The sequence below is a fragment of the Balaenoptera borealis genome (assembly GCF_965194805.1).
Source record: "Balaenoptera borealis genome assembly, chromosome: 19".
Lineage (NCBI taxonomy): Eukaryota > Metazoa > Chordata > Mammalia > Artiodactyla > Balaenopteridae > Balaenoptera > Balaenoptera borealis.
The window spans coordinates 62,434,543-62,447,995 of NC_138878.1; the positions used below are offsets into that span (position 1 = coordinate 62,434,543).

A 13,453-nucleotide genomic window follows, 5' to 3' on the forward strand; every position below is an offset into this window, starting at 1 on the left:
CCACTACTAATATATATATTGTTAATGGTGTTATCCATACCCCCAGGATTCAGAGTGGATGTTCCCAGCACCCGTGACACTCCCCCAAGGCTCATTCCAAAAATACTAGGCTTCTGAGATTGGAAAAGGCTGGCGGGTGGGGCTTAGTTCCTCGAGGTGACAGAAGGACTCTCCCCGTTCCTTTTGCCCCAAATTTCTTTTTAGCCCTGGTCGTTGGAGTTCCGGAGGCTTTGCCTTCCCCAAAGCCAGTCACCCAAACGTCTCTGGGGCGCCAAGGGGTAGTGGTTAGGCGAAACAAAGCGGATTCACCGATTCCTTCCCTTTAACCAACGTTCTTCATTCAGTACCAGGTCTCCTTCTTGTTCAGGAGGAGCTCCAAGCCCAATTTTTTATTCGATATCTGTTTAATGGTGTTATGGTTGAAAAAAAAAAAAAGCCATTGTTTATTGAAAAGTGGTTAAAAGCCAAAATATAGTTTACATCCAGGCTCTACCACTTCTGAGCTGTGTGACCTTGGGCATGTCATTCGGGTCCTCTTTGGACCTCAGTTTTAACCTCTGCTTAATGGGAACAGACTTGAATTACTGGGTCCTCCCCTCTGGGATACATGGTCTCCGGACAAGTTAGGTCCCAACATCTTGGCCTCTAGAGAAGGGAGGGGATGGGGGAAGGGATGTCTTCCTGGAAGAAGATTTAAGGAGTCGGGGGTGAAGGAAAGAGAGAAAGGGGAACAGAAAGACGCTTGCGCAGTAAATACCTCACGCTCTCCTGCCCCTCCCAACCCCTTCTCTGCAGCAAGGAATTGCAGGCGCCACTCCGCCTATCCTAGCCCAGCCGACGGACAACCCCCTGCTCCTTCCTTCTCTACGGATCGTCGCCCTCCTCCCGCCCCCACAACAGCCCAATCGGGGATGGGAGTAGGACCGGCCCGGCGAATCCGCGACGCCTGCGGGGGCGGTCTACCCGCCCATGGGCCTCAATCAACGTAAGTCCCGCCTGCTCGAGCCCGCTCCCCCTCCTTCCTTCACGTCAATCCCTCCCTTCTAAGAGAGCGACCGGATCCAATCAGTATCGGAGCCGGCCGAGCGGAGGGGGCGGTCCCACTGTACGTATCCGAACTCCGCCCGTCTCTCAGGCAACGCCCCCACCCCCACCCGAACGGAAATAGCCGGGCTCTGGGCCAATCGTAGCGGCGTGCCTTTGTCCAGGGACCAATGAGAGAGGGAGTGGGGATGAGCCCGAGTCTGAGCGGCAGTAATCCAAGCCAATAGGCGGCTGAGAGCTCAGGATGGCGGAGGGGAGGGGAGGGGCCGGGGGCGGAGCCGCGGCCTGCCAGCCCGCCTGCCTGCCAGCCCGCTCGCCAGCCCGCCCTCCCCTCTTGGCCGGCTCGGCTCCTCGGCGCTGCCTGGGGTCCTTCCCTCCCGGTACCCGCCTGCCAGCCCCCGCTGTGCTGTGCCCTGCCCGGCCAGGCCTGGAGCCGACACCACCGCCATCATGCCGGCCGTGTCCAAGGGCGATGGGATGCGGGGGCTCGCCGTGTTCATCTCCGACATCCGGAACTGTGAGAGCGCGGCCGGGGGGACACCGGGCGAGGGGGAGCGTGGGATTGAGGGGTTCGGGGGTTACAGAGGGGCCCAGGGGATAGAAATCCATTGCGGTCTTAGAGTGAGAGGATAGAGAGGCCCCGGGGGTACTTTAGGGTGGGGGGGATGGGAGGGCTTAGGGTGTCATAGTGTGCCTCTTGAGGTGACGACACGGAGTGGCTAGAGGCGTCCGGGAGGGTCTTAAGAGAGAGGAGGCTAGTAAAGTCCCGGGGATGGGGCATAGAGTTGTCCCTGGGAATGGAAGAAAGGTTGGGGGATCGTGTTAGAGATGGGGTTAGAGAAATCCCTGATGTAGATAGAAAGGGAAAAGGGTGCATGGGTGGGTGGGTGGGGGTACCCTGTGGAGAGATAAAGTGGGAGGAGGCCAGAGAGGACTGGGAGGACGTGAAACACAGGAAGCCTAAAGGGACTGGGCTTGAGGGCCTGGGTGAGGGGGTGTCATAGAGGGGAAGGGGCTAGGTAGGTTACCGAGGCTCCCAGCTAGTTCATAGGGAGGACTTGAGAATGATAGAAAGTCCCAGGGGTTTGGGGAGGAGAGACGGGAAGGTGGGGGACTGTAGCGGGCCCCTGGTGAGGGATAGAGGGGCTCCAGGATGGAGGATTGCTTAGGAGACATGGAGGGCAGTGGAGAAGGGGCTAGAGGGGGTACTGAGAGGAGCACAGAGGAGAGGCGCTGCAGGTGGAGAGTCTTGGGAGAACCTGAAATAGGGAGCTGGGGGGCCTGCAAAAGAGAGGACATTATAACGCGGGGTCTTGGGGGATGTGCCAGAATGGGGAGAGCTCAGATCTCAAAGAAGGGGCCAGGGGGCCTTAGGAATTTGTGGGGAAGAGATCTGGAAAGCTGGGGGGTGGGGGAAGCCTGGCCCCAGAGAGGGGTCATGGGTCAGGGAGCAGGACAGCCCTGAATCTGGAGCGCTCTCCCCTCTGACCACATCAACATGGGGGCAGCCATCACCAGCAGGAAGAATGGTCGTGACTGTGGGAGGCCTGGCGCCAAGTCAGCTCCCAGCTCCTGCGAGCGGGTGTTGGTGTTTGGAGCTGCCAAAAGCTTCACAGGCTGCGTCCGCACGGGCTTTGGGGTCAGCCAGACTTGGGTTTGAGTCTAAGCGCTCTCACTCCCTAGCCGTGTGACCTTGAATGAGAGACTTCGCCTCTCAGTTTCCTCATCTGTCAGGAGGGACTGCTGATCACACCTTCCTGATGGGGTTGTTATGATACCGAATGTGAGTGAGGCCTTTCACACGCTCCAGGCACTAGATAGCCTGACTGCTGTTTTTGTTATTTGGCCGGATCTGAGGAGCGGCCTCTGCTGGGTGCCCAGTGATGATTTTAGAATTTAGTAGGTATGGAAGGATCTGGCATGTAGTAGGTGCTCAGCGAGCAAGAGGGGTGGAAACTGTTGGGTCTCAAGTGGTGGAGAGAGGTTAAGTCTGTTATGAAAGGGGTGGAGCTTTGAGGATTTGTGGGTTGTGGGGGCCAGCTGTTAGCAGCAGGTGGGCATTGCCTCTGACACCTACCTTGTGACCCTTGGCAAGTCATTCAACCTCTTGGAGGCTCCCTTTTCTTGTCGGCTGACTCCCATTGATCAGAACATCTTGCCTCTGAAGGTTCGTTCGTTTGTTTATTCATTTGACAAAAGCTTTTTGATCACTCCAGTGTGCCAGACGCTGTTCCGGAGACTGGGGCTATAACAGTGAACAAAAATTCCTGCCCCTGGGAGCACCCATGCCAGGAGGGAGATTAACAAGTAAACACAGAGAACCGCAGGGTCAGACGATGACTAGTGCTGTGAAGAAAAATAAGGCAGGCAAGTGGGGGAGGGGAGGGACCAGGATTGAGAGGGATCAAGCCCTGCAGATTTTGGAGGAAAGAGGGGTCCAGGCAGGAGAATGGTGCATTCAAAGGTCCTGAGGTTGTAGCACGCTTGGTATGGGTTCAGATAAATGCGAGGGGGCTTGTGTGGCTGGAGCCAAGAGAGGGAGGGAGGGAGAGTGGTGGGAGATAAGGACAGAGAGGGGACAGGGCTTTGTGGGCCACTAGGAGCACTTTGGCCTTTCTTTGAGTGAAGCAAGAGCAGCGGGAAGGTTTTGAGCACAGGAGGGACAGGAGCTGATTGATGTATTAAAATAGTTCCTCTGGCTGCTGGGAAGAGAACAGAACCAAGGAGGTACGAACAGAAACAGGGAAGGAATTAGAGGGCCATTGCAGGCATCCCAGTGAGAGACGGTGTTGGCTCGACTGGGGTGAGAAGGAAGCGATGAGAAGTGTTTGGTTGGAGATAGATTTTGAAGGATCTGCAAAGGGATTGGATGATGGGGACAGGGCAGGAAAGAGAAAACAAGTGGGTGTCACTGCAGGACCCCAGAAGGAAGCCAGAGGACGGAGGGGAGGCTCCAACTTGGGGGCAGTGGAAGTAGTTTAGCCAAATGAACCAGGGCTGGAGAATCAGGGCTTCCCCTTGTCCTTGGTTTTCTCATCAAGTGTAGGTTGAATGACTGGTATGTTTCAAGCCTTATCATGGGCACTGGGGAAACAGTGGTAAATAGGATAGACTTGTCTGTACCCCCATGAAACTCCCAGCCTCTGAGGGAGACAGGTGCTGCATAAAAATTGCAGCTGTCCATCTCCCAAGCACTTGTATACGGATGTTCATACAGCAGCATTCATGATAGATAGCCAAAGAGCGGAAACAAACCCAAATGTCTGCCAGTGGATGGATGGAGAAACACAGTGTGGACACCCATACGATGGAATAGTATTCAGCCATTGAAAAGGCATGAAGGGACTTCCCTGGTGGTGCAGTGGTTAAGAATCTGCCTGCCAGTGCAGGGGACTTGGGTTCGATCCCTGATCTGGGAAGATCCCACATGCCGTGGAGCAACTAAGCCCGTGAGCCACAACTACTGAGCCTGTGCATCTAGAGCCCATGCTCCGCAACAAGAGAAGCCACTGCAGTGAGAAGCCTGCACACCATAATGAAAGAGTAGACCCCACTCGCCGCAACTAGAGAAAGCCCACGCACAGCAACGACCCAACACAGCCATAAATAAATAAATAATTAATTAAAAAAAAAAAAAGGAGTGAAGTACCGTAGAGGCTACAACACGGATGAAGCTCGAAAACATCATTTTAAGTGAAAGAAGACAGACACAAAAGGCTACGTATTGTAGGATTCCATTTCTATGAGATGTCCAGAATAGGCAAATCCAGAGAAACAGAAAGTAGTTGAGTGGTTGCCTAGGGCTAGGGGGTGGTGGAATGTGGAGTGACTGCTAATGAGAACAGGGTTTCTTTGGGGGGTAATGAGAATGTTCTGGAATTAGATGGTGGTGATAGCTGAACCACACTGGATCTGCTAAAGACCACAGAATCGTACTATCAAATGATGAGCTGTGTGGTATGTGAATTGTATCTCAATTTTTTTTTTAAATTGAAGTATAGTTGATTTACAATATTGTGTTAGTTTCAGGTGTACAGCAAAGTGATTCCGTTATACATATATATATATATTTTTTCTCATTCTTTTCCATCATGGTTTATTACAGGATGTTGAATACAGTTTCCTGTGCAAATCCTGGTTGTTTATCTATTTCATATATGCCACTGTTAGATGATATATTAATTTTATTTTCTTTACCTAAATTGAGGAAGAAACCTAAAATCAGATATAAATATATTACAAGACATTCAGGGAGGTATGTTTTGTTGCCCCCCAGAAAATTACCTGAAATTTACTTTCAAAATTAGATCTGCTTATTTAAAAGCCCTATCCTGGCTCCTTTCTTGTTTGCATCAAGTTTTTTTTAAAGTGGAAAAAAATTGTAGCTGTCCTAAGTCCAGTTAGGGAGAGAGCCACGATGATGAGAGGACGGGGGCTCTGTCTGCTTGCGTTGCCCAGACAATGGGGAGGGGTTAGCCAGGCCAAGGGAAGGGGAGAAGAGCTGTGAAGGCAGAGGAACAGCAAGTGCAAAGGTCCTGAGGCCCCGTCGAGACTCTGTGCTAAGGCCTATGTGGCTGGTGCAGAGAGGGGTGGGATCTGACATTGGGGAGGTGGGCAGAGGCCAGGCTGGTGTTTGTCCCGAGAGCACCGGAGAGGGTTTCAAGCTGGAGTGAGGGCAAAAGAAGGGATGAGGGACATGGATGAGGCCGCGCTCGGAGCTGAGCAGGTGGAGGACGGGGAGGAGTGTGGAGCCATCCTGCTGGAGGATCTGAAGGGCATAGTGGAGTTCAGGGGGAAGGAACTAGAAGGAGATGAAAGGCAGGCTTTGAGAAGGAGAGCCAGGAAGGGCAAATTCTGCAGATAAGAAAGGGAGAGGTGAGGCTGGGCCCAGCCTGAGGGCGTAGTCCTGTCCTGTCTGGAGGGGAGTCAGCCTCCCAGACACTTATCTGACTGGGAGCTCCCTAAGGCAGGAGCTGGGGTTGCCTCCTCTCTAGGGCCCAGCTCCCCCCAAGCCCGAGGACAGTGTGAGTGAATGAATGGGAAGGGGGTTGCTGGGCTGCCACAGTGCCCCGAGCTCTCCATGAGGGCACATCCCACTCCAAACTGTGACCCATTCTGTTTGTGGCATCTCCCTGAGCCCCTGGAGCACAGGCCCTGGTCTGATCCCTCCCCGGGTCCCCAGTTCCACCTTCTGCAGGGCCTGGCCCACAAGAGTCCTTGGGAGGTGTTAGCTGATTGAATGAATGAATGAATGGACAAATCAATCTTTACTGAGCACTGACTGAGTGCCAGACACTTTCTAGGTGATGAGACTAAAACAGTGAGCAAAAGTCCCCTCCCAATGGTGCTCACACTCTAGGGGGGAGATGGACCAGTATACAGGTAAATATATAGTGTTCAGGTGTTCAGACAGGTAGCAGTGAGTGTTGGGAGGAAATAAAGCAGGGAAGGGGTGTAGGGGTGTAGGGATGGCGCTCTTATATAGGCTGCTCGGAGCGTCTCTCACTGAGAAGGTGACATTGGAGCAAAGAAAAATTGGGTGGGTGAACTGGCCTGCAGAATCTGGGAGAAGACATTTTTGGCAGCGCAGACAGCCTGTGCAAAGGCCCTGAGGCAGGACTGTGCTTGAGGTATAGGAGGAATGCGGGGAGAGGGTGGGAGTTGTGGTCAGAGAGGGAACTAGTGGATCCAGTGACGACTTGTTTTTACACTGAGCCAGATGGAAGCCAGGGAGAGATTCAGTGCAGAGAAGGGACAGGATTTGACTCAGGTTTTCACAGAATCCCTCTGGCCGCTGTGGAGAGAGAAGGAATGAGTCCCACGTTGGTGGTGCTCCAACATCAGTGTGCCGTTGGGGACAGCGCCCCTCCCCCCACGCCCCTGCCCAGGGCACTTAAAGGAACCGGCTTTAGGTTATGAGTGACATCCAGATGCTGGCAACTGACAGATCCAGGCCTGAGCCGCATCCCTTTCTACCTGTGTGTCATCTGTGACCTCGGTCCACAATCGCATTCAGCACTTCCCCTGCGTCAGGACTGCTCTGGACCCTGTGTCAGGATGCTACACGGAACGCAGCCACCCACCCCTGCCCTTGGGGAGCTGGCATTCCCAGCCAGAAGCCGAGGGCTTACAGAGCTCAGGGAGGTCTTTGCAGCTCCGTTCAAGCAGGGGAATGACAGGGTGTGACTTGGTTGCTCAAGGAGAATATTTTCTCTCAGAGATGTTGACAACTTTGATAACATCCAACCCAGGGTTGTCATGCGGCGATCCACATACGTACGTTTTTTTAGAATTGAGGTACAGTTAATTTACCGTGTTATGTTAGTTTCAAGTATACAGCAAAGTGATTCCGTTATACATATATATATTGAATACATATACGTGTGTATATATATCCTTTTTCAGGTTCTTTTCCATTCGAGGTTATTGCAAGATATTGAGTATAGTTCCCTGTGCTATACAGTAGATCCTTGTTGTTTATCTCTTTTATGTATAGTAGTGTGTGTATGTTAATCTCAAACTCCAAATTTATCTCCCACCCTCCCCCCCACCCCTGCAGTTTCCCCTTTGGTAACCATAAGTTTATTTTCTGTGTCCGTGAGTCTATTTCTGTTTTGTAAGTCAGTTTATTTGTATCTTTTTTTTAGATTCCACAGATAAGTGATATCATATGATATTTGTCTTTCTCATGTGATATTTGTTACTTCACTTAATATGATAATCTCTAGGTCCATCCACATATGTACATTTAAATTTTCCAGTAGTCACATTATAAAAGTAAAACCAGGGAAATTAACTTTAATATGATTTATTTCCTTTACCCCAGTATGCCCCAAATATTATCTGAATGTGTAATCGATATTTTTTCAATGATTAACAAGACAGTTTATGTTCCTTTCTCAACTCGGAGGCTACAGTTTCTTTGGAAATATTTTCTCTGTCTTAAGAGTTCATAAAACTTATGGTTAAAAAAGAAGATTCACAAAGGGTCCAAGTCGTTCCAAACATACTTTTCCAGTGACTGAGTGGAGGATTGGTTTTTAATTTTTAACTTATTACACTTAAATAAAATTAGGAATTCAGTCCCTCAGTAGCACCAGCCAGTTTTCAAATGTCCAGTGGCCACATGTGGCCAGCGGCTCCGGTGGTGGACCGCGTGGGCCAACATGTTCTGAACTTTATAGGGGTCCAGAGTCAACAAGCATTATCTCCCAGAACCCTCTTTGAGGACTCAGGGCTGTTGGGACTTGTGTGGGAGACATCAGAGCACATCCTAGTAGAGAGGAACTTTTGTTGCTTTGTATTGTAAACAGTAGTTGTCTGGAAGGCAGTGAAGGGTCTTGCAGTGAGGTGCCAGCCAGTGCCTGGGTTACCGCCATAAAAGCATGTCAGTCCCTTCATGGTAGTCCAGGTTTGTTAGGTTGCCTTTTGTGGCAGTGACAGCCCCACCCCGATGCCCCAGGTTAAATGCTTAGGGAAGGCTTATCTCCCCTACCCAGAAGCCCCAAGGTCCCTCTGGAGCGGTCAGCAGTAACCTGCCCTGGCCTGTAGCAAGGGGGTGGCCTCTTTTCCACCTGCACGGCCCTCACAGCAACAGCTGCAGGCAGAATGGGGCCCCCTGCCCTCCCGTGGCTCGCCGGCACCCTCAGAAAAGCCAGGAGGTTGCTCGGTCTGTCCCCGCCTGCTGTGCTAGCCCCCAGGCCTTTGCACAAGCTGGTCCTCATGCCCAGAGCACACCTCCCCTTATTTCTGCTTGGTCCATTTCAGCCTCGTCTTTTGAGCCTGAAATCCCAGGAGCGGGGAATTCCCTGGCGGTCCAGTGGTTAGGGCTCCATGCTTCCACTGTAGAGGGCATGGGTTCGATCGCTGTTGCGGAACTAAGATCCCACGTGCTGCAGCGTGGCCAAAAAGGAAAAAAAAAACAAAACAAGTCCCAGGAGCTGGCCCAAAAAAAAAAAAAAAAGTCCCGGGAATTGGGTACCAGGAAGCCTTCCTCCCCGCATCTGATTCCAGCCTCCCAGCCCCCACTGTGTTTGCCTCTGTGAAAGTTTTCCCCATTGTCCCTGTCAGCCTCTCCTCCAATCAAGGAGCACCCCCAGGGCAGAGCAGGTGTGACTCATCCCTGAGCTTGGCCCAGGGAATGTTTGAAGATAAAGGAATCTCTTTAAAACACCCTGAAATGCTTGCATGCCTCCTGTGACGGGGAGCTCGTCCCCGTGTCGCAGGCTGGCCGAGTGATGGAAAGTTTCTTCCATGAGCCCAGTTCTGTCACAGCTGCCTTCAGCCCCTTTCTCCCATGAGTTACCCCCAGCAGCACCCAGGTGCTGTCTCTGGGCACCCAGGCTCTAGATATTTGCAGAGGTTATGTGCTCTGCCGGGATGCACTTCCTCTAGGGCCATAGAGCATTCTCGTTTGGAGACCTGATGCTTTGTTCTTTCTGTGAATTCTTTTTTGTAGCAAAGTATATTGGTGGTACAGAAGACAATATCAAATAGACGTGGACAATTTAAAGACTAAGGAAAAAACATATACACACACAAGCATATATTCTTTGAATATTCCTTACTTTAAATTTATTTATTTATTTATTTATGGCTGCGTTGGGTCTTCGTTGCTGCGCCCGGCCTTTCTCTAGTTGCGGCGAGCAGGGGCTACTCTCGTTTGCGGTGCGCGGGCTTCTCTTGTTGCGGAGCACGGGCTTTAGGTGCGCGGGCTTAAGTAGTTGTGGCTCGCGGGCTCTAGAGCGCAGGCTCAGTAGTTGTGGTGTGCAGGCTTCATTGCTTCACAGCATGTGGGATCTTCCCAGACCAGGACTCGAACCCTGTGTCCCCTGCACTGGCAGGCGGATTCTTAACCACTGCACCACCAGGGAAGCCCTAAAAATTTATTTTTAATTTTTACACATAGCAGGCACTAATAATGTTTTTTTATTAAGTGAGCGAAACGTCCAACTATAGCATAATAATTAAATAAATTACTGGATAATTCACTCAGCCGACTATCATAAATTCTTTTATTAGGAAACAGATTCTCATACCATGATGGTGGGATATAAACTGGTTCATTATGGGAGAGCCATTTGCCTTCATATATCAGAAAAATTTGAAAATGGGCATACTCGTTGCTCTAAGAACTTTATTTCCAGGACTTTATTCTAAAAAAAAATTACATACGTGTTATCATTTAGCTATAAAGAGGTGTATTGAAGAACACTTCCAATTAGCCAAAATTTATGAACTATGGCCATTATTTTTCTTTTCCATATTCTCTGTCATGTGCTTATTTTATCTTTGAATTTTTTTTTGTTGGCCACACCGCGCGGCTTGCAGGATCTTAGTTCTGCCACCAGGGATCGAACCAGAGCCAAAGTGCCGAGTCCTAACCACTGAACCGCCAGGGAATTCCTGCATATTCTTTAAGTTGTCCATATCTGTTTTATATTCTCTTCTACATCATTGATATACTTCACTATAAAAATGTATTAACTTGTATATTCACATATACATATATAGTATATCTATAAAAAAAGCTCACAGATCAGAAGTGATGAATTTTGATGAATTCGTCATCAAAATCTGATGAATTTTCCCCAACTGAACACAGCTGCCTAACTGGCCCACAGGGGCAGAAACAACATCCCTAGCTCCCTGGCACCCCCCTCCCCACTGCTCAGTCATCCAACACCGTCAGTTAGTTTTGCCTGCTTCTTGAAGCTTTTAATAGAGGTAAACGAAGGCCAGAGAGGGCTCTAGGCTCAGTAATTTAATTGCCGTTCAGATATCCGTCTATCTGTGGTAAAAGTTAGGCAGCCGCTGTGTGCTATATGGTCCATTTATAAAAGCTGTTTGGTTTTTTTTTTTCTCGTCCCTACAGAATAGCTTTAAGGCAACTGATTAGAGCAATTGTGTGGTCATCCTCAGGTTAGGAGGAGAACGGAACGTGCGCGCCAGTTTTGCGGAGCTGCCGTGCTGGTCACTGCCCCTGCCCTGCCCCCAGAGGGAGGCGCTGTCCTGACCCCCTGGCCACCCTCCGGTGGGCACACCTCAACAGTGTGACGTAGTTCTGGCTCAGTTCTCGCTGGTGAACTGCTCCTGAACCCTCCTCATCTTTCACGGTCCTCCTCAAATGTCCCCTATTCTTGGCAGCCACCAGCAAGGCCCCCGGGGGTGTCTGGGTGACCTCCAATCGCGCCCATCTCGCTCAGGTGTGGGGACAGGGCCCCGCTGCCTGTGCCCCACCAAGCCAGGAGTCCTTGGGGGAGGATCAAAAGTGCCAGATCTGCGTGGGTCCTGGGTGCCCAGCATCGCCCCACTCAGGCCTGGCCCACAGGGCTTAGGAAACGTGTAATTAATAAATGAAGCATCAGATGGCCTCTGGGCCACAGAGGCCAATTCAGCCTCATCACTGAGGTACTGGCCCTTCATCGCCTGGGTCCCAGAGACCTCCCACCCTCCCTGAGGCCTGGGAGTGGGTCACTCTGTACCTCTTCAGACCCTTTTTTTTTTTTTTTTTCACATTTTCATGCCTTTCCTGAGCTCAGGCACTCAGTAAGCCTGTGGAAAGTGGAGTCACTACCCAGAAAAGTGGCAGACGCCGGCCCTATACTCAGGGGGCTCTGGTGTGGTCTGGGGACAGCAGGAGACCCAGACACGCACAGCAGCACTGAGAGAGGTGACCCGGGCAGTGTGGGAGCCCAGGAAAGGCCCAAGAGCAGCGCTACCCAGAGTGCAAGCCGCAAGTGTGGTTTTTAACTTCTTCAGGAACCACTTTTTTGTTAGTAGAAAGTAGAACGGAATGGACCAAATTAATTTTAATAATATATTTGTATAATCTGATACACCCCCAATATTCTGTTTTTAATATTTATTTATTTATTTATTTATTATTTTATTTATTTTGGCTGCCCCAAGTCTTAGTTGTGGCACATGGGATCTTTTTAGTTGTGGCATGCAGGCAACTAAATATTCTCATTTCAACATGTATTCAATATTTAAAAATTTTTTTGATTAAAAAATTTTTAAACAATTAATTATATTTTTAACTTTGTAATGAGATAGTTTACATTTCTTTTTTAAAATTAATTAATTTGGTTGTGCCGGGTCTTATTTGCAGCAGGCAGGCTCCACGGTTGTGGCATGCATGTGGGATCTAGTTCCCTGACCAGGGATTGAACCCGGGCCCCCTGCATTGGGAGCACAAAGTCTTAACCACTGTGCCACCAGGGAAGTCCCTACATTTCTTTTTTTTTTTTCAACACACAATCTTCTAAATCCCGTGTGTCTTTGCCACTTACTGCCCATCTCAGTTGGGAACAGCCACGTTTTAGGTGCTTGAGAACCACCTGGCTGATGGCTGCCAGGACACGGCAGCTCTAGCGTCTATTTGGAACTGATCAGGAGGTGCTAATCAGAAGGGGCTTCCTGGAGGAGGTGATAGCTGAAGTGAGGCTTATGGGAGCTTCCCCGGAAGTTGGGAGTAGGTGGTGAGGCAGGATTTCTAAAGAGAGACAGCACATACCCTCGCTTTCTCTTTCATTCATTCATTCATTTGAACCTCCCAGTTGCCTGGCCACATGTGGATGACACAGCCATGGGTCAGAGCAGGCTCCACCATTCAGGTGACCAGACATTTGTTAAGCACCTGCTGTATGCTGGGCACCGTTCTACAAGCTCCCCTGTGATGCTTATAATCTGAAGAGGGAGCCGAGGTTTGACAGTAAAGATAAATAAAATAGTTACATGGTATGAAATGAGCCAGGGAAGACTTTTTTTTTTTTAATATTTATTTATTTGGCTGCACTGGGTCTTTAGTTGTGGCATGCAGGGTCTAGTTCCCTTACAAGGGATCAAACCCGGGCGCCCTGCATTGGGAGCACGGAGTCTTTTTTTTCTTTTTTTTTTTTTAATTTATGTTTTAGAAATTTATTTTATTTATTTTATTTTTGGCTGCATTGTGGTCTTCGTTTCTGTGCGTGGGCTTTCTCTGGTTGCGGTGAGCGGGAGCTTCTCATGGCAGTGGCCTCTCTTGTTGTGGAGCACGGGCTCTAGGCACTCGGGCTCAGTAGTTGTGGCTCGCAGGCTCTAGAGCACAGGCTCAGTAGTTGCGGCACACGGGCTTAGTTGCTCCACAGCATGTGGGATCTTCCTGGACCAGGGATCGAACCCATGTCCCCTGCATTGGCAGGCGGATTCTTAACCACTGTGCCACCAGGGAAGCCCGGGAGCCCGGAGTCTTAACCGCTGGACCACCAGGTAAGTCCCAGGACATTTTTTTTAAATGATGGAAACAGAAGAAGAAGGCATTGACTTTAAAGAACTGGCCAAGAGGGAATTTCCTGGCAGTCCAGTGGTTAGGACTCCGCACTTCCACTGCCAGGGCCCCTGGTTTGATATCTGGTTGGGGAACTAA

The 13,453-nt window shown here is 50.2% G+C and overlaps 1 protein-coding gene across 5 annotated transcripts in view; it reads left to right on the forward strand.

The window, feature by feature from the left end:
• The first annotated feature begins 1,332 nt into the window (after positions 1-1,332).
• The window catches only part of AP2A1 (adaptor related protein complex 2 subunit alpha 1), a 36,721-nt gene continuing 24,600 nt past the window's right edge, over positions 1,333-13,453 (forward strand). For 2 of the 5 annotated variants that reach the window (XM_082367596.1, XM_082367597.1), the window contains exon 1: positions 3,366-3,411. In XM_082367596.1, the coding sequence (XP_082223722.1) occupies positions 3,381-3,411 (31 nt within the window). In that variant the 5' untranslated portion in view covers positions 3,366-3,380. Of the gene's footprint in view, positions 1,562-3,365; positions 3,412-13,453 lie in introns of those variants that run through there. The other 3 variants (XM_082367598.1, XM_082367599.1, XM_082367600.1) reach the window with 3 other exon arrangements.